The sequence below is a fragment of the Amia ocellicauda genome, chromosome 11 (assembly GCF_036373705.1).
Source record: "Amia ocellicauda isolate fAmiCal2 chromosome 11, fAmiCal2.hap1, whole genome shotgun sequence".
Taxonomy (NCBI): Eukaryota; Metazoa; Chordata; class Actinopteri; order Amiiformes; family Amiidae; genus Amia; species Amia ocellicauda.
Window position 1 is genome coordinate 34,648,810 of NC_089860.1, and position 11,957 is coordinate 34,660,766.

The following is an 11,957-nucleotide window of genomic DNA, read 5'->3' on the forward strand; positions in this document are numbered from 1 at the left end:
CAACAAGTGTCACTTCATCAGGACCTCAGACAGGAGGTGCCTGTAGATTCCCACCACCGTTTCACACTTTCAAACTCTATGCTCTGTCTCTGTCGACCCCCAGGCCATGAAGAGCACGCACTGGGCCAACCCCGATCACTTCTCCCAGCGGCAGGACTGCATCAACGCCTTCGCCCGCTGGTTCGGCTCCATGCCCCTGACGCACTCGCAGTTCCGCCTGGACCCCGTGCTCTTTAAGGACCAGGTCTCTGTCCTGCGCAAGAAGTACAAAGACCTGGAGCGCCCCTGAAGGACACAACGGGCGAGAGAGGGAGGCCGTGAGTGGGGGGCCGGGACGGTAGCCCACCAGCAGCCATCGAGAGCTAGCATCCCTTTGTCTTGCAGCTCAGGGATGTGGGAGAGGGGAGAGAGACAGCAATTGACTGAAGAGACCCAGCTGGAGTAACTGCACCTTGTCTGGCCTTGTTCTCTGGCTGCTGGAGACCGGCAAGGAGAGGAAAACCCCCACAACCCCACACCGGCTTTAACTCCCCCTCCACAATGCCAGATACAGTCGGCCATGTTTCCTCCCTGACTGGACACAAGCCCTCTTGTTGCAATAGGCTTACATCCCGTTATACCAGAGCAAGAGCTTACCAAAAAAAAAAAGGATCGAATCAAATACAGGCTCTGTGTGTAAGGAAGATTGTATTTAATGCTGGATCAACCAAAATCGTGTTTTTCCAGTTTGTGCATGAGAATCTCCGTCTCATTTATGAACTAGGATGGCGCACCCCAGATCCAGAGGGATTAACCTGGTTTGAACACAGCACGCAGTCTAACTGGCACGTAGTCACATGCAAACCCGCCTCATGAAGGTCAAAGGACGTTTCGTACGCAGGGCTTAAGTTTCAGTTACGGATACACCCGCGCTTTTTCACTCTGCAACATAAACTTGCCAGTAAATACCTTGACAAAGACACAAGAGGTAAACATCTTCCGCGCCGTATAGATTCACTCCGGAGATAATCGCCAAGACAGCTGCAGAACCACACAAGAGATCGGCGTAGCCATCCGATCCTCCGTTCATCAGAAAACCAATAACGGCTCAGCAATCAAGTACAGTACACGTGGAAGAGCTCCTGGAATACAATCCGCCCCGATGCAGTTCAGATTCCAGCACATTCTGTTCGCCGTCTCCGCCCTTCGGATCTCAAGGCCTCACAGCATATGATGAATAGATTAAAACCAAGACGGCAAGGTAATATTACTGCGATTTAATTTGTATTACATATTGTTATCAGTGAATGGGGGAAGGTTTATTCCTCTGTATCCCAGAGGGAAATTCACAGCCTTCCAACACGGTGTAAATAGATCAATTGCCAAGTCAGATCAATGGAGACATCCCGGACCTTGACACGGCTGTGAGGACTGGATCTGGCGAGACTGTCCCGATGGCAGGTTTTCAGTACTAATGTCAATCTTAAATTGGTGCCGATTTCAAAAGGAATCCGAGTTATTAATCTGATAATTGGGAAGCTCGGGCCCCAGATTCAGTAGCCACACTTAATTAGACTATGATAAGATACAAAGCAGTTTTTCATATTTGTGGACACTGGAGTGCAGAGAAGCATCTGTCCTGTCGTACTCTGGGACAAGGGGTACAGTTTATCAAGTCATGGTGGTGTTAAATGCTCACTGGGCAGAAAAGACTACAGATCAATTGAGTTTGACTCAAGGGTGGCCTGGGACTGGGGACTGGGGCTTGGTGGACAATGAAACAAGATCCTTTTTCACTGTAGCAAATGGCAAGACCCTATACAGATCTGCAGGAGAACAACAGTTTTCCACTCGTGGGATTCAGATTAAAGTTTAAAAAGCAAAAAGATTTATTTGACATCTAATGTAACTGCAAGACCAATAAAATATTTTATAAATGCAACTGGCTGCAGGTTTTTATCCTTCATTCCAAAATCACTAACATTTACAAGCTCTCTTGTATTTCTATGTGCTAAAGCATTTTTACACCAGGTGTGTTTTTATAGTGTATACTACATCCTGTGTAGGCATTTACCCAACAGAAGGTTGCATCTCGGAAGTTTAACTGCAAAATGTATTCTGCCCATTAAAACACTGAATTCAGACTTTTTTTCTTTTATTTAAATGCTTACCTTGCTGTTACACTGCGTGAGGTTTAATCTGTGATAAATACACTAAATAAACACAACTTTGATGCAATTCATCAGGCAGACAAACCAGGTAAGACAGATCTACCTTTATTCATGTAGAGAAAAGACAGCTTAACACTTTCCATAATATAACAAGACAAATCCACAACACGTCACTTCACTGTGTAACATAAAAGAGGAACACAAATAAACAAACAGAAGTTGGCCCAAGTCAAAGAAATATATCCCCGCTTTTTCTACAGCCAAATCTCCTTTCCCGCCAGCAAGTCAAGACGCTTGGCGGATGTTTGCATCGTACTTCAGTTTATTGTCGGTTTCATATTTCGTTACAAATGTACATGTGGCAAAACAGAATAAGAAAGAATTAACAAACCTAGCTTAAGTTCATTTCAGTTCTTTGCCTATACATTTTCCCTGATATAGAACTAATCACAACAGCAGAGCAGCAGCTGGAGTTAGAGTCGTTTGTGTATCTTAAACAACTCTCTACACGTGAGCAATACCAGAGTTTTGAACAGTGTATGCCCTTCCTCACAACATGATTACAATTGCATAACACAGAACAGAAGAAAGGAGGTGAAAGAGTTTGCCTGCATCAAGACAACAAAGGCAGCTCTAAAATGGCCGACACAAACCCCACTGGGTGCAGGCAGGTCTATGTCCTTCAGAGGTGTGAGTTCAGAGATTAGCTGCCCAGGTTCTGAATAAATACAGCACTCAGCAGTGTACACCTCCACACATCGCTTCAAATGCTGGAGTAAATGTCCCTGCAGTTTTCTTTTCCAGTATTAATGAGCTGGCCAGGTTTTCATAGTTACACTTTCTAATGCAATCACAATTAAGTCACTCGCTCATTTAGGCGAACTGGCCGGAATGGGGTTTGTTCCCAATGATTCCCTGCTTATTGAGAGTTGAATGCACCCAGGTCATTAGAAACCGACTGGCTAAATGTGACCTATTAAACGTGGCAGGCCGGGGGTCTCCTGGACCCCTGATGGAGAACCCCCGACTAACACGTTCCAGAAAACAAATTCTGCTCATAATGTAAACAGTTGAAGCAAAATGTGAGGATGTCTTCCAAACCCCCCCCACCGCAGCTCCAAAATGGACGAGGGCCGCGGCGGGAGTCCGGCTGCGTGGCCCCCAGGTCACTTCCTCAGGGTCAGCATGGCGTTGACATCCCACAGCAGGTTCCTCATCTGGTCCATCAGCTGCTTCATCTCCTGGTTCTTCTGCTTGACCTTCTACACGACACAAATACCGTACAGACGGAGAGCATTAACGGGAGACCCTCTTCCTCGCACTCCCGAAGCCACCGAGAACCCGGGGGAACTCGCCTCCCAGTTCAGCTGACATCAAGGTCCCGGTGCAAAGCCAATCTCTCTCTCTCTGGACAATGAAGCTGCATAACGGCACGCTGCTGTCAGAAACCAGCGTGATTTATGAGCTTTCCAACTGCTCCTTTTAAAAGGAACCCAGCTATGCCCTTGTAAAGAGGAGCACTCTGCAACTAGAACGAATGTAGGTTTGGAAGTATTACAACAAATCAAATGTCTAACAGGAAGAAGCAGAAAAAACCCTTGTGTAACGAGTTGTAAAACACAAACACAAAAGGACACTGACAATCTGGGAAGAGTGCAGATGGCCATTTCCGGTTCTCTGTCCACATACAGGGGAGATTTTAAGAAGTCAATCCAAAAGGACGACTTCAGGCTGAACAATGAAACCAGGCCACACAGAGCAACATGGAGATTGAGCACAGGTGCATTTAGGACTATAAAAAGGGGTATTTATACCAAACGTTGTGTGGGTCGAGCAGAAACTGCCCAGACACTCTGGGATCCTTTTTGGAACGATTAAGTTCCTAGCAAACAAACGCATAAGAGCAGCATTTCTTTCTCTGCTTCCTTCGTTTCTTGTGGAGACACTAACCTCGCAGATCTCCTGTTGCTCCGGGCTCACGGGGAAGCCGCAGTGCTCCGCTCGCACACTGCTGGGCTCCTCAGAGGTGTAGGGAATCAGCTGCCAACACAGAGCGCAGTATTGAAATCACAGGGGAAGAGAGAAAGGGCATCCGATTAAAGCCGATAAGAAACCCTGGTTGATAGATTTTTAAGTTTACCTTTCTCATCTCGTTTTTTTGTTTTTTTTTAAATTGCAAGAAACACAGGAGAAAGCGCTGCGTTCCCTTGAAGTCTTCAATTAACTATTTATTAATGATAAATAATACAGTGAAGTCATATTCCAGATGCCTTTGGAAGATTAAATTAATTGGGTTTTCCGGGGGAAGAATTGGTAGAGAGGAGGCACACCTCGCTGGGCGCCTCGCGGAGGTCGGAGGTCATCTCCACACAGCGCTCGTAGAGGAGGCGGAGCTTGCGGAAGAGCAGGCCGAGCTGCCGGAGGTGCTCCTGCAGTTTGCCGAATCGGTCCTGATACACAGCGTGGCTCTGGGTCACGCCGTTCGGCAGCTGAGGACAAAGCCAAAGACACGGGACACGAAACAGTGCGAGATGCCTTATCTTTTTTTTCTGTGGGGGGGATTTTCTTTTTCTTCACCTCCAGTTGTACGCCAGAATATTTCAAGATCTATATTTTAGTTCCAGGTCCTATCCTGCAGAAAGATAGAAGGCTTACCTGCGTGGCCCTTGTGATCTGGAAGATCTCCATGGTGCGCGTCACGATGTCCTGCACCGTCTCCTGGCCGATCTTGCACAGGAACACGGGCGAGATCTCGCGCAGGGTGCCCTGAGGCTGGGACTGGGCAGAGGCCGGGTTCCCCTGGGACGGCTGCTGGGGGGACAGCCCTGGTAAGCGGGGAGGGCCCGTGGATAAGGCTGCCATCACCTGGAGGAACATTTGCACATATATTTATTCATTTATTTAAGAGGGGATGCTTGTTCACACTAACAACATCAACCCCTCTCAGATATAACCCCTCCCCCTCTGCTGTGAAACATATTTTTTCCAAGAGCTCCCTTCTGCTCCTGGTCGTTTTCCCCATGTACTTCTTCAGCCTTTAACCACCTTGCTGGAGCTGCTTCTGTAGTATTGATACTGAATGTTGTTCTTGTTTTAGTTCAGACTAGGGCTGGGCGATATATTGAGTTTTTGCGATATACACTCACCTAAAGGATTATTAGGAACACCTGTTCAATTTCTCATTAATGCAATTATCTAACCAACCAATCACATGGCAGTTGCTTCAGTGCATTTAGGGGTGTGGTCATGGTCAAGACAATCTCCTGAACTCCAAACTGAATTTCTGAATGGGAAAGAAAGGTGATTTAAGCAATTTTGAGCGTGGCATGGTTGTTGGTGCCAGACGGGCCGGTCTGAGTATTTCACAATCTGCTCAGTTACTGGGATTTTCACGCACAACCATTTCTAGGGTTTACAAAGAATGGTGTGAAAAGGGAAAAACATCCAGTATGCGGCAGTCCTGTGGGCGAAAATGCCTTGTTGATGCTAGAGGTCAGAGGAGAATGGGCCGACTGATTCAAGCTGATAGAAGAGCAACTTTGACTGAAATAACCACTCGTTACAACCGAGGTATGCAGCAAAGCATTTGTGAAGCCACAACACGTACAACCTTGAGACGGATGGGCTACAACAGCAGAAGACCCCACCGGGTACCACTCATCTCCACTACAAATAGGAAAAAGAGGCTACAATTTGCACAAGCTCACCAAAATTGGACAGTTGAAGACTGGAAAAATGTTGCCTGGTCTGATGAGTCTCGATTTCTGTTGAGACATTCAGATGGTAGAGTCAGAATTTGGCGTAAACAGAATGAGAACATGGATCCATCATGCCTTGTTACCACTGTGCAGGCTGGTGGTGGTGGTGTAATGGTGTGGGGGATGTTTTCTTGGCACACTTTAGGCCCCTTAGTGCCAATTGGGCATCGTTTAAATGCCACGGCCTACCTGAGCATTGTTTCTGACCATGTCCATCCCTTTATGACCACCATGTACCCATCCTCTGATGGCTACTTCCAGCAGGATAATGCACCATGTCACAAAGGTCGAATAATTTCAAATTGGTTTCTTGAACATGACAATGAGTTCACTGTACTAAACTGGCCCCCACAGTCACCAGATCTCAACCCAATAGAGCATCTTTGGGATGTGGTGGAACGGGAGCTTTGTGCCCTGGATGTGCATCCCACAAATCTCCATCAACTGCAAGATGCTATCCTATCAATATGGGCCAACATTTCTAAAGAATGCTTTCAGCACCTTGTTGAATCAATGCCACGTAGAATTAAGGCAGTTCTGAAGGCGAAAGGGGGTCAAACACAGTATTAGTATGGTGTTCCTAATAATCCTTTAGGTGAGTGTACTTGATGTATTATTTTGGGCGAAATGTGTCATTTTTTGCAAATGCATGTATAGCTGCAGACCCAGAAACCATGGGATGTGGGAGGAGTAACTTTTTTATGCAGCCAATCACTCTGCAGGAAATGCTTGTAAATCTTTGTTGCCAATCACTTGCAGAAGATACTTAGCCATTTTTTTTATTCGGCCAATCGTCTTCCTCATTTATCAAAGGAGGCGGGAGGATGAATGAAGAGGAGAGCTCTGTATCTCCATGCTGTTACAATCTAATCATTTGTGTCGATGTTAGTAAATGAGTCGTTTAGAGCTCCTTAATCAGGAGATGTATACAATGTGTATAAAATAATAAAGAATAATAAAGTTTATTTGCATTGTAATAAATTTGAAAGCAATGTAAACAACGCTTCATGTTCTTTTCATTATGATGTTGAAGTGGTACAACAGTTTATTATTATTATTATTATAATAACTATTTTGTATTAACACCTGCTGTACCGTAAACGAGACAGTCAAAGAAATGTCTCTGTCTAGCAGATGTTAAATGCGCCACTATAAACCCGGCTGTGGTAAAATCTACCTGGATCTATAGCATTTTACATCGCATGTGTTGCGTGATTACTATTACTTGTGTTATTGTCACATAACAACAGTAAACCATACTGTTTGTGTGTGTAATATATATATATATACACACACACACACACATACATACACACTGGCGCTGTAATGTGTTGCATTCTGCATATATTTACCATGACAGCCTGCATGTGGTATTTGTTAGTTTTGCATATTTAATGATTAAAGAAATACTTGTTGTTTGAATGTTTTTGGTCTGATTTTGTAGCTTGATTGGAGATAAACAAGAAATAGCGAGATATACATCGTGTATCGCCCAAACTTCTAAAAAAAGATATTTTTAAGTCATATCGCCCAGCCCTGGTTCAAACCTACCAAGACATACTGCATATTTCCCAATACCACAATACATGTATTGTATCAGACTTCTAAGCATTATATAATGCAGTGTCAGTGTGAGTGAGACAAAGTCCTGCTGGGTCTGTTAATACAGACACATACACGACGTTTCGACAGAGCACTAAAGGAAATGCGTTTACAAACGCAAAGGACCGATGAACACACATCTTGTCGGTTCAATCCCGAACGTGCGGATATTCCAGCACAACGCACACCAGCAGCCGCGCAGCCGCGCAGCCGCGCACAGAGGCCGCCTCTGCGGTGGCGCACAGGGCTCTCAGCGGCGCGCTGCAGTGACGTCGACACTGAGGCCTCCGTCACTCGGCAGCGCCGCCTGCGCGCACGACCGGCAGACAACGGCAGCCAGTGCGTGAGAAACCCGCAGAAACCGGCAGAAACCCGCACAGCCCGGCCGCAGCGCCGACACGGAGAGCACCGCGCCGGAGACCCAGACAGTTACTTACCGACGCAAAGCCAGACGGCGCTGCTGTGTGGACCTGCCTGCGGGCTGTGCGCGGTTAATGGCGGTGAACGCGGCGCTGCTGTGTGGACCTGTCTGCGGGCTGTGCGCGGTTAATGGCGGTGAACGCGGCGCTGCTGTGTGGACCTGTCTGCGGGCTGTGCGCGGTTAATGGCGGTGAACGCGGCGCTGCTGTGTGGACCTGTCTGCGGGCTGTGCGCGGTTAATGGCGGTGAACGCGGCGCTGCTGTGTGGACCTGTCTGCGGGCTGTGCGCGGTTAATGGCGGTGAACGCGGCGCTGCTGTGTGGACCTGTCTGCGGGCTGTGCGCGGTTAATGGCGGTGAACGCGGCGCTGCTGTGTGGACCTGTCTGCGGGCTGTGCGCGGTTAATGGCGGTGAACGCGGCGCTGCTGTGTGGACCTGTCTGCGGGCTGTGCGCGGTTAATGGCGGTGAACGCGGCGCTGCTGTGTGGACCTGTCTGCGGGCTGTGCGCGGTTAATGGCGGTGAACGCGGCGCTGCTGTGTGGACCTGTCTGCGGGCTGTGCGCGGTTAATGGCGGTGAACGCGGCGCTGGGATCTCGAGCCTCTTCTCGCTTCCCAATGAAACAGCGGCCGTTGGTGACGTCATTTCCGCTGTGTAGTTTGATGGCGGCCCGCATGGCGGCGCTGCAGCTGCTTTACTGTAACTCACAGCTACTACCAACGGGTCCCGTCTAAGACAAGAACGCACCTCAACCCCATTCCTCCATCACCCGCACGGCCTGTGCTTTTTTTAGTAATTCAATTCAAATTAAGATGGCACGAGTTCAGAGAAGCAGGCAAGGCTTACATTGTGTTTAAGATGCAGGAGACATGGAGCAGTAATGGAGAGTTTTTATTTGAATGATAACGTCGCAACAGTTAACAGCATGACTTTAAGATAACAAGAATGCCTGGTCAGGGAGGTTAACACACATTGAAAGGTGTTCTCCATGCACAGGTGGTCTGTTCATTTCCCTCCCCATGTAACCACAGAAGTTGCTGGTAATGGAAAAACGTCTCACGCAGCACTATCACAATGTTGTGATGCAGCCTAAAGGCACTACAGTAGCATAGCTCTCAAATGTTCAAAACGATTTGTCACATTAACAAAGTGCAGTGACAGACACTGCTCCCGTCATCAAACAGGAGCCTGGGGGGGTGTGCATGTATTCATTGAGCCGGGGGTGCACACAGAATACGTTTGGGCAAACTGCGAGATTTTAGCTACAATGCAGGCGATGCAGCCTCCAATGTGAGAGCTATGCAATAGAAAGATTTATATTTCTAGAACCAGAGTTTCCTCTCTGGTATTAATATCCAGTCATAGCCAGCAACCTGTGCAGAATGTGGATATACAACAATAATCACAATGACAGGTTCTCCTTTGAAAACAATATAATTTATTTTCAGTTACACACCCATGTACCACGATATACAACAAAACATGCAATGCAGTGCAGAACATCGGCTGTGGAGGGCAGCGTGGCCTGGACTCTTGGCAGGGATGCTCCTGGGCCTCAGTCGTCGTGCTTGAGCTTCCTGATCTTGCCCTTGTGGCGGTCGATCTCCTGCTGCAGACGCTCGATCTCCTTCTTGTGGTGATGGATCTCCTCTTCGTGGTGCTTCCTCAGAGCCTCGATCTGCTCACGCTCCTTATCCCTGGGGAGCAGTCAAAACAGTGAAGCTTTTTTTTGGTTCTTCTACACAGTTTTCCTTGTTGTTACAAAGTATACACTACTTCTATACCCAATTTGAGATCAAAGACTCCACCCAGCACCACGACAAACCAGTTCTGTGAACAATTACATGGGTGCCTTTTTATTACCATACCATCAATTCTGCAATGCTGCTCCATCATCGGCTTAAACCGTGGCTGTTCATTTCCATTCTTACAATACTGCAATAAGTTGAATCACAGAGCAGAAAAGGAAAAAAAAAAAAAAAAAGATACGTACTTGAAGTATTTCTCCTCCAGCCCTGCCTGTCTCTTGCCAAACGCTCCTCCGGCCTCCCGAACCGAACCGCCACCGCCACCTCCCTTGCCAGCCCCCTTGCCCAGCTCACCCAACTGAAAGAAAGGTCCAGGTGTGCATTACTTCAAGGGTAGTTTACACTTGTCCATGATTTCTTATAGGATTTGCTATAATTACCATGACATTTGTGCATTGATTTATTACTGGCAACATTGCTCAACATCTCAGCTTTGCACATTTTCCCACTTGGCTCTCAACAAGTAGGAGTTTTTTGCATGGTAGTGATGCATTACAAGGAACAATAGTTTCTCCCACACTCTTACAGTCAATCCTCATCACAATGTCGGGCGAGGGAGATACTTACAATCATGCTGGCAACAAGTGCCAGGTAGAAACCAACGGATGTGTGGCAGGCATTGAAAAAAGAAGAATGAGGTTTTTCTAAATATACCCTTTTATTAAGGCTTTAGTGGTGTTAGGAGGGTTATTTTGAATGTTTGCAAATTTAAACTCCATTTTCAAGTTTGCAAAAATCCGGTCGAAGACAGAAAGTGCCGTTGACCAACTAGTTTCCACCTGTAACCAGGAGTCAATAAGAGGAAGGACAAACCACAGATTCTGACAATACTATTATCTGTGGGCAAAACACAAGTTGGCATTGGAAAGAAACGTATAAAGTACATTTTCTGTCCTTACCGGACTTTCAACACAATCATTCATTATCCAAATAACGCACTGCAGTAATACTGCGACTATCCAGGTAATTCAAAATACGCCAGGTACGCGTTTCTAATTTACCCGATCACTGACTAAAGATCGGTGAAACTCCGGCCTTGGAGTTGGATGCAGTTTTGCTGCGTAATGGAGCTGCACTGACAATAGTACTGCATGGCTACAATTGCAACTGCGCCAATGTACGTGCATGGCGCTATATAGGCCTGTCTGTGCATTAGAACTGCACCATGCATCACACGCACGTATGATCATAGATTACACAAATATGCATTTTGAAAATGACTTTAAAAAGTGTCCTCACCTTCCCTAAACAGGGTGCGACATCCTGGACACCTTTCAAGTTCATTCACTCCCCACAACTACCTGGATATACATGGTTGTTGGTATTATTTTAATCACGCAAAAGTTGATGAAATACATGAACACATACACGTGCTGTGGTGGGAAAGGTGAGAAAAATAAGACAAAAAGCAACAAGAAATGAAGCGCCTGTGCGGACTGCGCAGCTGTGCCTGGACCTCCCGGCCTTCCCGGCCTCTGCGCGCAGGGCGTGATTTATCAGTCATTGTCATTATCATTATCGCACGGCTGTGATTGAACTCAACCCGCGCTGCGATGCGCCTGCAAACACGGTACCTGGCTCGAGTCGGACGACATCCTGCTCTGGACGGCCAGCAGACCCCTGAGGTTCACTCTCAACAGCCGGGCCATGTCTCCTGCCTTAGCTGTCAGTCCGTGTCCTTGTGTTTTTATACGCACAGCGCCGAGGGCTCACCACAAACACGCGCGGAGTGCATTGTGGCCTTATATACATATATACAGTTATATCCACAGTTTAGACCAACACCTCTTTAATGATTTGAAACACGCTGGTATCGATGTACACAATATAAGCCAAAGCTACGATGCACAGCGCAGTTTATTCAACCGATTTGAAAGTTTTAATGAAAAACTCTGGGCAATACTATAGTTGTCCTTTTCGTGTTCACTTTGCAAGCGGACGCTAGGCGACGCACACATCATACTGGACAACTGCACTGGAGAAGGGCTTTGCCAGAGGCTTGGGTGACATTTTAAATTGTGTGCATTTAACATTATATATGTAGTAAACGTCTGCAATAAAGCCCACCCTGTGAAATATTAATTTGAACACACACGTGTTCTGAGATTTGAAAGTGCTCATGGGTAACCTTGTTTAATCCTCCCAGAGCCCAGAGAGAGTTGGAATTGGAAGGAAGTTAAATTTGTTTTTGAAAACTACAGCCACAGAATCTGGGACTA

At 46.8% G+C, this 11,957-nt stretch overlaps 3 protein-coding genes across 7 annotated transcripts in view; 1 reads left to right on the top strand and 2 right to left on the bottom strand.

Moving 5' to 3' along the window:
• ext1c (exostoses (multiple) 1c) overlaps positions 1 to 1,921 on the top strand; it is an 81,807-nt gene extending 79,886 nt beyond the window's left edge. Inside the window, exon 12 of the mRNA XM_066717610.1 lies at positions 104 to 1,921. Coding sequence (XP_066573707.1) covers positions 104 to 289 — 186 coding nt within the window. The 3' untranslated portion in view covers positions 290 to 1,921. The remainder of the gene's footprint in view (positions 1 to 103) is intronic.
• Positions 1,922 to 2,239: 318 nt separating this feature from the next.
• LOC136763544 (mediator of RNA polymerase II transcription subunit 30) lies at positions 2,240 to 8,535 on the bottom strand. 5 transcript variants are annotated; one of them, XM_066717614.1, is made up of 5 exons: positions 8,036 to 8,535; positions 4,806 to 5,015; positions 4,481 to 4,639; positions 4,101 to 4,190; positions 2,240 to 3,412 (listed from the first exon to the last, which is right to left on the bottom strand). In XM_066717614.1, exons 2-5 carry the CDS (start codon positions 5,010 to 5,012, stop codon positions 3,317 to 3,319), a joined length of 552 nt encoding a protein of 183 aa, XP_066573711.1. In that variant the 5' UTR covers positions 5,013 to 5,015; positions 8,036 to 8,535; the 3' UTR covers positions 2,240 to 3,316. The 5 variants fall into 5 exon arrangements, with proteins under 5 accessions (XP_066573711.1, XP_066573709.1, XP_066573710.1 ...); XM_066717612.1 differs by having other exon boundaries at positions 7,985 to 8,535; XM_066717613.1 differs by having other exon boundaries at positions 7,981 to 8,535.
• Positions 8,536 to 9,345: 810 nt separating this feature from the next.
• On the bottom strand, positions 9,346 to 11,460 carry atp5if1b (ATP synthase inhibitory factor subunit 1b). Its single transcript, XM_066717617.1, has 3 exons — positions 11,313 to 11,460; positions 9,924 to 10,036; positions 9,346 to 9,627 (listed from the first exon to the last, which is right to left on the bottom strand). The coding sequence occupies exons 1-3, from the start codon at positions 11,385 to 11,387 to the stop codon at positions 9,486 to 9,488; spliced, it is 330 nt and encodes a 109-aa protein (XP_066573714.1). The 5' UTR covers positions 11,388 to 11,460; the 3' UTR covers positions 9,346 to 9,485.
• Positions 11,461 to 11,957: the final 497 nt, after the last annotated feature.

Coding starts and splice junctions, on each gene's coding strand:
- LOC136763544 (XM_066717614.1), bottom strand. CDS start 5,012: ATGGCAGCCTTATCCACGGGCCCTCCCCGCTTACCAGGGCTGTCCCCC. Junction 4,640..4,805: donor AGATCACAAGGGCCACGCAG/GTAAGCCTTCTA, acceptor CTTTGTCCTCAG/CTGCCGAACGGCGTGACCCA. Junction 4,191..4,480: donor TCCGCGAGGCGCCCAGCGAG/GTGTGCCTCCTC, acceptor CTGTGTTGGCAG/CTGATTCCCTACACCTCTGA.
- atp5if1b (XM_066717617.1), bottom strand. CDS start 11,387: ATGGCCCGGCTGTTGAGAGTGAACCTCAGGGGTCTGCTGGCCGTCCAG. Junction 10,037..11,312: donor TGTCGTCCGACTCGAGCCAG/GTACCGTGTTTG, acceptor CCTTTCTTTCAG/TTGGGTGAGCTGGGCAAGGG. Junction 9,628..9,923: donor CTGGAGGAGAAATACTTCAA/GTACGTATCTTT, acceptor ACTGCTCCCCAG/GGATAAGGAGCGTGAGCAGA.